General features: G+C 44.8%; 1 protein-coding gene and 1 non-coding gene across 2 annotated transcripts in view; both read right to left on the minus strand.

The window, feature by feature from the left end:
• Positions 1 to 7: 7 nt before the first annotated feature.
• Positions 8 to 89, minus strand: TRNAL-AAG (transfer RNA leucine (anticodon AAG)). Its single transcript has one exon. It is a non-coding gene; the product is annotated as a tRNA-Leu (tRNA).
• Positions 90 to 4,356: 4,267 nt separating this feature from the next.
• Positions 4,357 to 13,537, minus strand: part of EEF2K (eukaryotic elongation factor 2 kinase) — a 40,766-nt gene continuing 31,585 nt past the window's right edge. The window contains exons 15-18 of the mRNA XM_037507434.2: positions 13,291 to 13,479; positions 10,403 to 10,527; positions 8,573 to 8,751; positions 4,357 to 7,946 (exon numbers count right to left, since the gene is read on the minus strand). Coding sequence (XP_037363331.1) covers positions 7,837 to 7,946; positions 8,573 to 8,751; positions 10,403 to 10,527; positions 13,291 to 13,479 — 603 coding nt within the window. The 3' untranslated portion in view covers positions 4,357 to 7,836. The remainder of the gene's footprint in view (positions 7,947 to 8,572; positions 8,752 to 10,402; positions 10,528 to 13,290; positions 13,480 to 13,537) is intronic.

Below are 13,537 nucleotides of genomic sequence, written 5' to 3' on the forward strand. Positions count from 1 at the left end.
TTCACCTTGGCAGCGGTGGGATTCGAACCCACGCCCCCGAAGAGACTGGAGCCTTAATCCAGCGCCTTAGACCGCTCGGCCACGCTACCGAGATGTAGGACGGATGCTTCAGTCAACTCCTTAAAACGTCTTTATGCAATTGCAGTGCAGCGTTTTTCTGGCGCTTCCTTGCTTAAGCGTATTTTATTTGATGGTAGCAGAATTCTTTAGAGTACACCACCTCCTTAAGAGAAAATATTTGCTCCAATATTTAGATCCAGACTTGTATCACGGGTTTTTAGAGCGAAAAGCAGTTTTAGAGTCTGTGTTTCGAGGTGCATGTTTAGGTAACCAAGGGGCCTCGCATTTACCCACAAGATTTGGGTTCTTCTCTGGGAGAAATTAGGAATTTTGGTTTCCTGCACCAGTGGATCAAAAGGCCAAAACAAGGGAGGTGGTTCTGCGCAGTTTTCTCTGTAAATTTGCGTTTTGATTTTCAGTTAACTAAAAATTACTTAAATTATTGCAAAACAGTAAAACTTTGCTTATAAAATACAAATACTCTTTTACCTATGACCCCCATCCTAAATCCCTTGCAGAGAGATAACCATTATCATTAGTTTAGTGCAGCATATCCTGGGACTTCAGCTGTGAATTTATAGGGGTATATGTACCCACAGAAAATAGCTTTGTTTTCATTGTAGATGGGTTTTTAGGTAAATATCATTGTACAATTAATACTGATCTGCACTTGATTTTTCCCTCCCAACCATATTTTAAAAATATATCCATAATTGATGTGCATAGTTATTTAAAAATACAGAAAATATTCAAAGAAAAGGTTAATCATCCATATTTCCACCACCTATTGTTGTGACATTTTGTTTTCAATGCTTTGCCTATGTATATATTTTTTATTAAAGGTTTTTAGGTGAAATATGGGCATGTTGTCTTTTTAAAAATCCATTTCACCATTACAAATAAAAATCAAGCTTCCTTTCCAAGTATTCTCCTCCACCCATAATTATTACCATGAATTAGTTGTACATCCTTACAATACATTTCTTATACTTTCATGTGTTAAGTTGACATACACCCTAACATTTTGGCATTACCTATTTCTCTTCAATCCCTCCTCAACGGTTCATTTCTCCATCTACCCTTGAGGTAAGTATTGATATGCAAAGCTTTCATTGTAGTAGAAGAGTTTGTTACTTTTAGAAAAAAATTTCTTTTTTTAAATACAGGAGCAGCCACCTCTTGACACAGCTCAGGCATTGAGGGAGGTTCCCAGCTGAGTGAGGAAAACTTCCTGAGATTAACAGAAACTGATGTTATAGTAACAGGAGGGACATGATTTGTTTGTGAGTTGTGTGCTGGGGTTTTCCAAAAAGGAATAATCCCCATGATATTTTAAAATTATAAAATATAAAGAATAATGTGCTTAATCCCATTTTTCTAGGTATTGCCTGACCAGCCCAGAAAAAGGGTCTTTCGTAGCCCCCTTTACAACATGCATTCCTGCCCCCACAGCGGGACCCCTGCACTCTATGCTTGTAGCCAGAAGACTCAGGCTCAGACTCTCTGTAAATCAAGATTTGGTGAGAAACTGAATTGTTTTGACTCTGTTAACTGTTGGAGTTAGTCTCTAAGACTGACAGCCTAGGAGAAGAAGGGATTTGGGGTGGCCATATTCTGGGAAATGGTTTGGAGAAGTAAACAAAGCCAGTGTATGGGGGGAAAAAATAAAATAAAATGAATGAAAAGTTGAGTAGAATTGTTACAGGGCAGAGAGAGGGGCAGCCCAAACCCCACAAACCTGCCTATTTTAAATGGGTTCTGCCATCCGCTGCATCAACACAAAGCATATGAGACTTTAATGGGAAGGAACTTTAATACAACTAGGAAACAATACAGGAAAGGCAAAGAATCTAGTTTCTAAATCAAGCGCCCCAAGTTACCCGTCCCCTCGTGAGTAAGAGTCCACCCAAGCAGGATTGACCCAGAGCAAGGCCCCAAAGCCTGCCACAAGTCTAAAGCATCTTCCAGTGGGGACCCACAGAAAAGGGTCAGAAACAACCAGACAAGCCCGGAAGGAAAAGAGCAAAATCAAAATCAAGATAAAAGCTACCTGCCATGGTCACCTCCCCACGGGTCTCACCCACATCTGCGTCACCCAGTCCACGACCAAAAGACAAGCGCGGTTTCTTCACGTGTCTCTAGGCTCCATGCACCTCCTCCAGGTCTCCTCTGGCTCCATTCTGCTTCCTTCCTTAGTCTCCTCTGCAGCTTCTTCTCTACCTGCTCAGCTCCACCCTCCCTTGGGTGGGGCAGGGAACCTGGAACCTCCCCCTTTCCTGGGGACCACCCTGTTACAGAATCATGGAGAAATCTTGATGGGTTTCTGGCTCCCTGAGCAAAACCCCTCTTAGGGCCCAGGGGGATCCCCAGCCTTGTAGACACCCCTTTGTCATTATAACATTGTAATAAATGCACTTTTCTGCTAAAGCTAGTGCTACCTGGTAGCTGGTAATTGTAAGTTAGGAAACCTTGTATGGTAAGGGCTCAAATGAAGCCAGAAATATTTCTTCTAGAATATTCTGGAACAATTGGGCTCTGCACCTACTGAAACATCCTGAACAGGATATAACCAGGCAACCTGCAGGAATGCAGGAGGATGGTGGAAGGGCCTCCTCCTGGGTGTTTCTTCCAGTCCTGCAACCCCATTACACAACAGTCTTATAATAATCAGATGTGAAATTATTAAATGGGAGAAACAGAAGGTTGCACCAGATCTCCTGGACCCACAGCTTTCTGTAGTGGGAGGGAGGAAAATTTGAAACTGTGCCTGCTTCTCTGTGTGTCCACTTCTCTGGTGTGTCTACTAATAGGGCGGTGAAGGGGGGAAAGGAAGCACCACAGATCAAACACTGCCCGCTTGTCCCCCAGCGCCAGTCTAGTGTCTGTCAGATGACGGTGTCTATCTCCATATCCCAAGCCCTCAGCTGTGGGCGGTGAGGTTGGGCACAAGGGCTCAGTCCTGGGTCCTTTCCATTCTTCACTTCCTTGTCCTCATGAAAAGAAAATTAGCCCAAATCTAGTCTGAGACCAAAACTTTCTGCATGAACCGCCCTCTGAAAAGTGATTCACCTTCTTGATTAAGTGCTTCAGCAATTTTCTTATGAAATTTAATACCCCATTCAGTTAACTGTCATTTGTTGGACAACAGTGTAATGAACTTTAACAGAACATTCCTTTCCCACAATGATTTTTTTAACCCTTTCTTTGTCCTTTAAAATGTTTCTAACAGGGCCTCCCTGGTGGCACAAGGGGTTGAGCACTGCACACTATGAAGCAATCCGCAGCCTCTGCAGCATGAGCATCACAAGTTCTATCATCCGCACCACGCCCCCCAACCCCCTTGCTGGCCAGGGAGCAACCCACATGGCCCAGCAGACCATTCCTGTCTTGCCTGCTGCTCCACTCAGCAGTGTATTTCAGTCAGTCTGCCTGCTCTGTTCCCCACTCTGTCTCTAGAGAATCCTCTCACTGCCCCCCACATCTCGGACCTCTACCCCACTCTTGTATGCATATATAAATAAATCTTTAAAAAAATAAAATGTTTCTAACAGAGATCAGTAGAGAGGTCGTTCTTGTGCATGTGGGGGTAGGGAGAGGATGTATTGCTTGGGCAGGGCCAGAGGGGGGCTGTGGGGTGCAAATGTACTAAAATCCACCAAGCCCTATATTTATGTGTGCAATTTATTCTATGTGATACTGTAATAAAAAAATAAATGCTCCAATCAAATAAATCAACTATGAATCTTTGCATTAGCCTCCCAAATGGTTTAGCTGAGAGTGTCTAGCTTCATCACTAAAAGAATTACAGAACTTTGCTGTAAATCACTAACTTTACATTTGGAATAGGAACCAGTCTATGCCATCAAAAAACAATCTTCTTTCTGTCATTGTAGTGGGCATTTAGGGGCAAATGAACCTAACTATGTGTGTTCAACCCACCATACATAGTTATGCTAATGTTGAAATTTCTTAACATTAAAAAACCATTAGCTTGAAACCCAATGATCATACCAATAACCAAGATTTTCTTAAGCTTTGGATCACAAAGGATCTCTAACATGCATTATCTTCTTTGAGGCTGATCACAACTCTGAAATAGTACAGATTATTCTTTCTGTTGTATAGATTTAAAAAAATCAAGCAAAAAGAGAGGTTGGAATTTCGTCTAAAGGAAATGGACAACATATAAGTCAAATCTGGAAGGCCTTTTTAAATTTTGAAATTATTAGATATGTTAAAAATCAGGAAAACTTGCATTAAAAAGTCCAATTTTCAGCAGCTCCTCAAAAATCAAAAAATGGGGCAACACTGGACTCACACTCCCCATGGGTATAATCAGTTGGCGCTAAAACATGTCTGTCCCTTTCAGATGGAACCTGAGCCCTCCTGTTCACCTGGGCTCCAGCCAGCAACATTGTTCATTTGTTACCAGGAGACATTTGAATTTGAGACAGGAAAAGGAAACAACTTTATTTGGAAGGACAAAACAGAACTTAATACATATGCAAAAATAAATTTATTATTCAAACCACTTCCCTGGGTTCCACCCAGTGTCCACCCTGGCTGGGTTAAATGGTTACCTCAGAGACTAAAAATACAGGTAACAAGTCAAATCCACATAGAGATTATGTATATTTCATCTCTTTTCCCCCACAAAAGCTGCATATACTTGTGTAAACAATTGTTGATTTGTAAAACATGTCCAGTACTACAGACAAATGTTCTGGGATGAAAGATAAGGATACAGCAGCAACAAGGATAGTTTACCTGGATTGGATCATCAAGGTTGCATTTGATGGTAAATCCCCACAGTGCCTCAGGTGAGTGGGGGCAAAGGTATAATCAGAAGCACTGGGTTTAGGATTTTATTTTCTTCTCATGCCTATAAAGTCTACTTTTCCTTTCTTTCATTTATAGCAAAACTGAAAGTGACATTAAACTCAAGTTTAACTTTAAATTGTATTGCCAGTATCTCCTAAACACCAGCAAACCGCAGCTCCAGCATAGCTGCTAATGGGCAGTGTCACAGTGAAGGAATCTACCATTCAGAAACTTGGTTTCTCTATCTGTATTTGAAGGTACCAGATTATAATCCTGATTATAATCCTGATGTCTTCCCAGTTGGAGTGGGATGTCCTGGCGTTTTTGTTGTTGTTGTTATTATTTACATACTTAGCATTTGTGGAAAATGATGATGCCCTAGCCAGTTTTACAAGGCACAGAATTAGGTTTTGAAGATGGATTAAATTCTTCCACTGCATCAGAACAATATGAACATTTTGTAGATCATTTTATTCTCAAAGGTCTTTAAAGAAGCATTTGTTTATATATTATATATATATATACACACACATACACAAACACACACACACACACAGGCCCATCCCAGCCTCCTGGAGAAGAGGACTGCCTTGGACATTAAGGCCATGTAGATAGGTGGGTGGGTGGTGGGTTAGTGGATGAAATCACAGGTGTGAAGGTTCAAGCCAATCCAGGCAAGAGTGATTAATTGGTTGGCAGAATCTGAGCCACAGAGAGTGAGTACAATGACTAGGGCCAGCTCCATTTGTTCACACATTTATTCGGCCCTGCTCTGTGCCAAGGCACTGTTTGAGGTCTGGAGACTGACAATTTGAGCTGGCTCTTACCCCCAAGCATTTAATATCGTAGCTCTTGGTCAAGGTTTAGAGCAGGGGTCTGCAAACTACAGCCAGGGTAGGCTGGTGTTTTTGTAAATAAAGTTTTCTTGGAACACCAGCCAGACTCATTCATTTAGGTACTGCCCATGGTTCTTTTGCACTGCTAAGTCGAAGAGGCCATGGCCCTCATGACCCCCAAAGCCTAAAACATTTACTATCTGGACCTTACAAAAAAAAAGAAATATGCTCATCCCTTTGTTAGAGAAAAGCATTGACATGTAACTAAGAAATGAGACAGGTGCTAGGAAACATAAATTATGTGCCTAACAAAGCCTCAGACAGGAGGCTGGCTGAATTAACAACAATGAAATCATGAATTATCTGAGGCTTGATTCCTTTGAAGAGATAGTCACAACAAAATTGCTTCTAACTTACATTTAACATATGCAATTTGACTTATATGCACTGTTTTAAAACACACAAAAAACTTAATGTAAGCCAAATACTTGATCTGGTGCAGAATAAAAAAAGAGTGATCAGCTGTGATATTCGCTGTGATAAGTCCACATACACACATACACCCTACAAAAGCGATATTATAATTTACAGGTGGGTCTCGATTCTGCTTGATTTTCCCTTTAGGGAACCCTCTTAACTTTGGAACCTAATGCTTGTGACTCCACAGGAATTAATATTAAAATGTGGAAGGACCTGTTTCAATAAACAGATAAGAATGTTTTATGAACAAACAATTATAAACCAGAGACATCCTGCAGGGAGGAGGAGGGAGAGGGATCAGAGGGAGGTAAGAAGGAGAGCAGAGGACTGTGTTGATGGTGCACGGGTGCCTTGGGGAAGGAAATTCTATGGGGACTCAATCTGAGGATGTTGGGGGAAGCAAATATTGTTTAAAAATAAAAAATTAAAAAAAGAATGTTTTATGTTTTGATTTTTAAACAAAGAGACTGCTTTGGCACTTGGGGTTGATCAAAGCAGTTTCTTATTTGAAACAACAATTGAAATCATACTACTATTAAACCTGAATTCCTTTTATAGGGAAAGCTCATCAAGTACAGATAACCATAGCTTAGCCCTGGGGAAACTACTGGAATTAATGAGTGTTTATAGTTTTTGTCCTCTCATTCTCAAACAACTGAGACAAATCTCAAGAGGCTGCTGCTGAGAGCATCTTGTCTGCATAGAACAAGAAAAAGCAGTCTTGTTTCAAGCAGAGGATGCCAAGGATGGGAGCTTGGAAGCAGATGCTGCCTAAGAACATTCGATGCTAAGAAAACAAGGAGGAAAACTGTACAAGGGGTACTTCAGTCACATTGTGGATGATGCCAATGAAATGCAGAGCACAAATTTGCCTTGACAAAAGGCTCTGACACTCCAAGTCATTGTCCCTCCGTGCAAGGAAATTTTCAGGGGCACCCACTTCCACACTAGCTGATGGAGGAGTCAGAGGTAGTAAATGTGTGCATACAAAAATCAAACCTGTTTTGTAAAGCCCTCTGTAGAAAGCATGCCTTCAAACAGAATTTCGCTATATGCCAGAAGTTCAGTTGCATTTTGGGAAGACTAGCAAACAGGCAGTGTGCAGTGTGTAGGCCCATCCCCACGGAGAGGGGCTTGGGTACTCGCCATCTTGGGTCCATGGGAAAAAATGCCCTTCACTCTCACACAGGCTCTGAGGAGGAAAGCTTTGCACAGTTGTGACATGACACACCCCCCAGAAAGCTGGGCATTCTCTGTTCCCCTTCCTGACTTGGGAAACACAAGCCCCCATGGGCTGCAGATTTCAGTCCAGTCTGAAAAGATTGGTGGGCAAAGCCCTCATCGTTTTCATGAGAGGCAAAAAAGCATGTCCTTACATCTCATGAAGGAAATCAAAAGAACATCAAGATGACATGTTGGTTCATTAGGCTGCTTTTTCAATCCTCCCTTCCCCAAAATGCTGCTCTAGGGGGCAGCTCACAATGTCCCTGCTGGTGGCAAATAGTCAAAGAAAAGGAATACAAACAGTTGACTTACCCACACTAAAAATACTTGCCCTCCCCCCAAACTAAGTAAGTAAATTAAGTCTTTTTTCCCACCCTCCTAGCCCTTTTGCTCAGGCCTATGAGTTTTGGGCAAGCTACTCCTCCATCTGGGCCCAGGCCTCCTCCGCCTTCTCGTAGTACTGGTTGGCCAGTCGGCCCTTCATGGCTTCCATGGCTGCCTCGGCCGCCTGGGTGTACAAGTCACCTGGAAGAGAGCAAAGGGGGCACAGAGTGACGAACCGCCTGCTGTTCTGGCTGGTCAGGTGTCCCTCACCCCTCCCTGGGAATGGCATCCTGAGCTTCCTTTAAGAAGCCTACCACTGAGGCCTCCCTGGTGGCGCAGGGTTAAAGACACAGCACTATCAAGATATCGCCAGCCACTGCAGCAGGAGTTCCATCCCTGGCCAGGGAGGTGGCACACATAGCACAGCAGACCTCTCCTGTCTCCCCCGCTGCTCCCCTCAGCAGTGAATTTCAGTGGATCCGCCTGTTCTGTTCCCCACTGTCTCTGGTGAATCCTCTCACCCCCTGCACCTCTGGCCTACACCCCAGTTCTTGTATGCATAAATAAACCTTTCAAAAAAATTTTTAAATAAATAAAGCCCCCCGAATATCTATCCATTAATTAAAACTCTTCATCTGCACACCAGTCCATAAAGGCCCCTGCTAAGCCAGCTCCACATGGGTATCCAGCCTCACCACACGCAGAGCCCCAGCAGTACCCGAAGGAGAGACTTAACCACATAATCCCCAGTGGACGGGAATTACAGCCCTCCCTGTAACACATGTCCTCCCCCCACTGTCTTCCAGAGACAGATCTGTGGGCTCTACCTGATCTCTGGGGCTGCTTCTCCAGTCCGTAGCCGCCCGTGAACAGCATCTCTGCCTCCCGGGCCAGCAGCGCATACCGGGGTTCGTCCTGCATGCCGTCATACTCTCCGCCTTCGTCACAGTCTGTGGTCTCCAGGGCGGTGTTATACCAGCGCAGGGCCTCCTGCCAGTCTTGGGACCTACCAGGAGATGCAGAGTGAAAAAGGGATGTTGCCATGGCAACAGGGCAGGAGGGGCAAGTCAGGGATCCCAGCTGGGCCATCCCTTATACTTCACAACCCACAGCACCCAATGCCTTTCCAGCTAAGAGACATCAATCACCATTAGTTTATGTATTTATTAAGATGGCAGCCAAATAGTTTTCCCTAACAAAATCAGTATATTGCATAATGTCCCAACAGACAGAAGTAGTATATCCTGAAGACGTGGGGCATTTCTCTAGTAGGTGTAAAATCCTCCCTTGTTCCTCAACTCTGCAGTGAATGGCCAGATCATCAGGGTATATACAGCTTCCAAGCAAATATGCAGCACACAAAATATACAGCAAACAGGGCAGCAGGCTCTTCTATGATTGTACTAAGCTCAATGTGAGTTACTTAGTTACTAAGTGAGTAACTATGTATAGGACATCAGGAAAGAGCAAAGAGCTACAGGTAAGGCTGTGGGTTTCATTAGATATTCTAGGAGCAAGAGCTAGAAATGACTTTGGGCCCCAGATGCCCACCCTGCTTATGTCAAAGAGACATATTGGTTCTTTCATTCAAACAACTACTAAGCCAGGGGCTGCACTAAACACTGGGGTTGCAGAGATATGGAGACCTGACTCCTGTTCTCGGCAAGATAAAATCACAGATAGGAAAGGGTGGTCTGAATATAAGGGAACATCACTATTGCACAGAAGGTAACTGATTCAATTTTGGACCACATGGTATATAACACAGGTAGGATGTCAATATCCAGATGTTTTAGACCCTGAGAGCTTGATATGATACAGACACAATCCTCACTTGCCTTGAACCCAGTGGAAAGATGAGACCTTGACTGAAAGACAAAGACTGCTAAGTTGCTCCCACCCTAGAGTACATGATAGCTGTGTCCACCCTGGGCCCTTCCAGAAAGCCAGAGGCTCCTGAGGAAGCAGGGATGGCTGAATTCCAAGGGGAGCCCCAGAGGGTGAGCAATGGGGCCCCCACATAATCCCTACTCCTGGATTTCTAGGACCTCCCACTGGCTAAGCCAAGGAGGTGAGATGATGCTGCCACCCTCCTTCCTAGCACTACAAAAACCTGGCATCTTGGCCAGAAGGGTAAGTGGAAAAGTGTTGGCACGTGCAGAGTCGGAGCTTCTAGGAGTCTCAGAGCCATTAGGAAAAAATCACACCAGGCTTAAACTCATCCCCAAAGCTTCCTTTCTTTCCTTCATCTCAGATGTGGAAATAAAAGTAGGAAAAGAACATTAAAATCACCCATAATCCTAACACCTAGGATCAGCCTCTCTGGGCTTGATGCTGCATGTCCTTACAGGTTTTTCTCAGGCAAATCTTCACATGGAATGGCTACGATGCCTGCCATGTAGCGCATGTCTAGATGCCAGGTGCTGAGAATTATAGGCATCGTCTCATTTACCCTTCACGCAATACAAGGACGCAGGTTCAATCATTATTTCCACTTTACACAATGAAGACATTGAGGTCAGGGAGGACAGATAACTTGCCCAAGGTCACTGGATGGGAAGTGGAGAGAGCAGAGCCTGGAAGCAGGTCTGTCCTGATCCCTGAGGGGAAGCTCCCACCTCCAGCCCGGTTCCCACCAGCTCCACCTGACAACATACCTGTCTGGGCTGAGGTTCTGGCCCGTGTCGAAAGCTCGTGCCACCAGGATCATAGACTGTCTGTCACCAGCCTCGGCTGCTTTCAGTAAATAATTGAACCCTTTGGTCTTATTCTCTTCTGTCTCCTGCCAGAACAAACAGAAGACGGGAGAGAAAAGGAGATGAGGCTTGCACTGGAGAGGCTGCTAGGATTTCATGGAGCAAAATCCTGTTTCCTGAACTGGTTCGAGAGTTCTGGGCTGGGAATACTGTGTCTCAGATTCACATCATGAGAAAAAGAACAGGGGAAGATCCCCTGCCAGGGGCTCGGGATGGTTTCCATCAAACTGAACTCACTCTTGCTCACTCTCCTCTATCTGCTCTGATTCCTCAGAGAAAACACATCACCTCCAGCCTCCAATAGGCGCCCTGCTTCCACTTCTTTTTTTTCCTAAGCAGCTTTATTGGGATTTTAAATGTCTATCATACAATGTACCCACTTAAAGTGTACAATTCAGTGGTGTGGGGGTAGAGTCACAGAATGAGCAGCCATCACCATAAGCGATTTCAGAATGTTTTCATTCATCCAAAAAGAAACCAAAGCTCATAAGCCTTAGCTGTAACCTCCCAATGGCCCAGCCCACCCTGTCTTTGGCAGCCACCGAATCTACTCTCTGTCTCTAGACATTTCCCTATTCTGGAAATTTTTGTCTCAATGCACTCATCATTGCATTGTCCACTCATGTTGCAGCATATGCTAGTACTTCATTCTTTGTATGGTAAAATATTGCATCATATGGAGACATTTAATTATCCATTTGATGAGCATTTGGGCTGTTTTCACTTTTTGACTATTACTATGTCTGTCTTATTCGCTGTCAAGAGTAGGAACTTGGGAGCTCAAAAAAATATCGTGAATGAATGAATGTCTCAGATAACAGAAAAAGGCCCCAAGGCTGGGGGCTCTGGAGAGAGTGGAAGAAAATGAGCTCATGGTGGCTTCTCGGGGCATGTGGTTGTCGTTTTCCTTGTTGAGTCCCCAGCCTGGCCTGCAAACACTGCCTGCCCCATCCTAGCTGCACACTCCAGCCAGCCACACACTCCCGTTAGGACAGCGCTGGAGACACTCTGCGAAAAGCCTCAGCTGCCTGCAGATGAGGAAACTGAAATCACTCCTATAATAAATCGCTTTACAATATTGCCAGGGTGCAGCTGGTGGAAACAGCCTGAGGTCACAAGGAGAGTTACCAGGAAGTCTCAGAGAAAGAGAGAGAGAAAGAGAGAAATCCCCAGTCTGCACCCTTCCCCAACCTTGGGCCACAAATTCCTTTATTCAGGCCTCAAGCCCCAGAGTGTACCCTGTGGCAAATGCATAACACGCCTCAGCTGGCTCTCTAGGCGGCCGAGAACCCTGTGAAATTTTCTGGAATTTTGCAAACATTTGTAAAACACAGCCATTGTTAAGAATGAAAATATATACACTTACAATTTAACAAATGATATTAAAAGCAAAGGTAACAAATACAAGTCATCACTTCCTAGTGACTTTGCTATGTTTCCCTATTATCTATGCTCTTGAGATTGCTTATATCTTTTGCAGAGCTTTTCAACCTCGACATATTGACATTTTGGACCAGACAATCCCCTGTTGTCTGGCTGCCCTGTTCATGGTAGGATGTTAGCAGATCTGGCCTCTCCCCACCTGATACCAGTCTCACCCCCAGAATTGTGACAACCAAAAATGTCCATTGCCAAGTGCCCCTTGAAAGACAGGGCAAAGTGAAAGGTTGAGAAGCACTGGTCTGTGGAATCTCTATCGGGATCACCCTACCATGATGAGACTTGTGTCCAGTGATGGCATCTTAGTGCCACAAAATTGGTCATGGTTGGAGCGTCCACACCACAGAAAAGTGGAAAATTCCACAGATGGGAGTATGACTTTTTTTTATTGTGTAGATTGAGAAAAAGGAATGAAAAAATATTAATAATGTGGATGCAAGTGAAAGGTACGTGGTATCTATAGCTGTGACATTGCGACCAGCACAGGAAATTGAGAATACAGTCTTCAGTATTCATATCTTCAGGATAAAAGATCGTTTAATATTTCAGCATTATCTGATTCAGCAAAGACGCAGCTCACATCAGGGGCAAATAAATGAGGTGCCAGCTTTGACAAAGGTCTCCCTTATTTCACTTTCATCTTAGCGAAGTAAGTGAGAGCATTAACCAACATTTATATCAGTTTCTCTCCTCCAGCAGTTGCAGCCAGAGGTGGGCTGCAGATCTAAGAGTCCCACAAAAATTAGCAAAAGCCCTCTGTGAGGATCAACTATCCTATGTCTGCAGTAGACAGTATTTCTATTGTTGCCTGTAAATTATATGCTCCACACTCTTTCTATCAGTGAAATGTATAATGAACTCACACACACGTGCACACAACCCGTCCCCACCCTGAGGTCTAGGCGTTAGACATTTGCCAACACCCCCCTGGCTGAAGGCGATATGACACTCACTTCCCACTACCCTGGCTGACTAGCATGGAGCCTTTCTTCTCATTTAGTTACTGCTTTATTCATCTGGCCCTCAAAAGGACACGAGCACCTGCCCTGTCCAGGCTGTGTTCCAGCCCCTAGGAATACAGCTGGACTGACCATCAGGAGGTGCCCCTGGGAACTCCTTCCTCCCTTGTTTCCACCAGCATCTTCTGCTTCTCCATCTTACCATGTCATCAGTTGCCTAGAAATGTGTCTGCCACCTTCCACTCATTGCACAAGGGCGGAGAGCACATCTACCAGTCTCAGCTAACTCGTAGGTGCCAGGCCCCAAACTGATGTTCAGGAAATTTCTGTGGTGGGCAGACACCTCCAGGACAGGGAGGGTGGCGCTTGACTGAGGCCCTACCCCCTTACCTTCAGAGATACGTCGGGCAGGAGGTGGTGGGGCAGCTGCAAGCACAAGAGGCCCAGGCCCACGATGGCCTCCAGCTCGCCCAGGTCGGCGGCCTGCTCCAGGTGGAAGACAGCCGCCTCGCGGTCCCACTGCTCATCCTTCTGGCAGAAGCGCCCGCCCTCGTGGTAGCGCACCATGGCCAGATGGACCTGCCACACAGACCTGGGTTTCGGCCTGCTGGGCTGTCGGGAGTGGGGGTGGCAGGTG

The sequence above is a fragment of the Talpa occidentalis genome, unplaced genomic scaffold (genome assembly GCF_014898055.3).
Source record: "Talpa occidentalis isolate TD23 unplaced genomic scaffold, MPIMG_talOcc4v2.1 talOcc4.12, whole genome shotgun sequence".
Classification (NCBI taxonomy): Eukaryota; Metazoa; Chordata; class Mammalia; order Eulipotyphla; family Talpidae; genus Talpa; species Talpa occidentalis.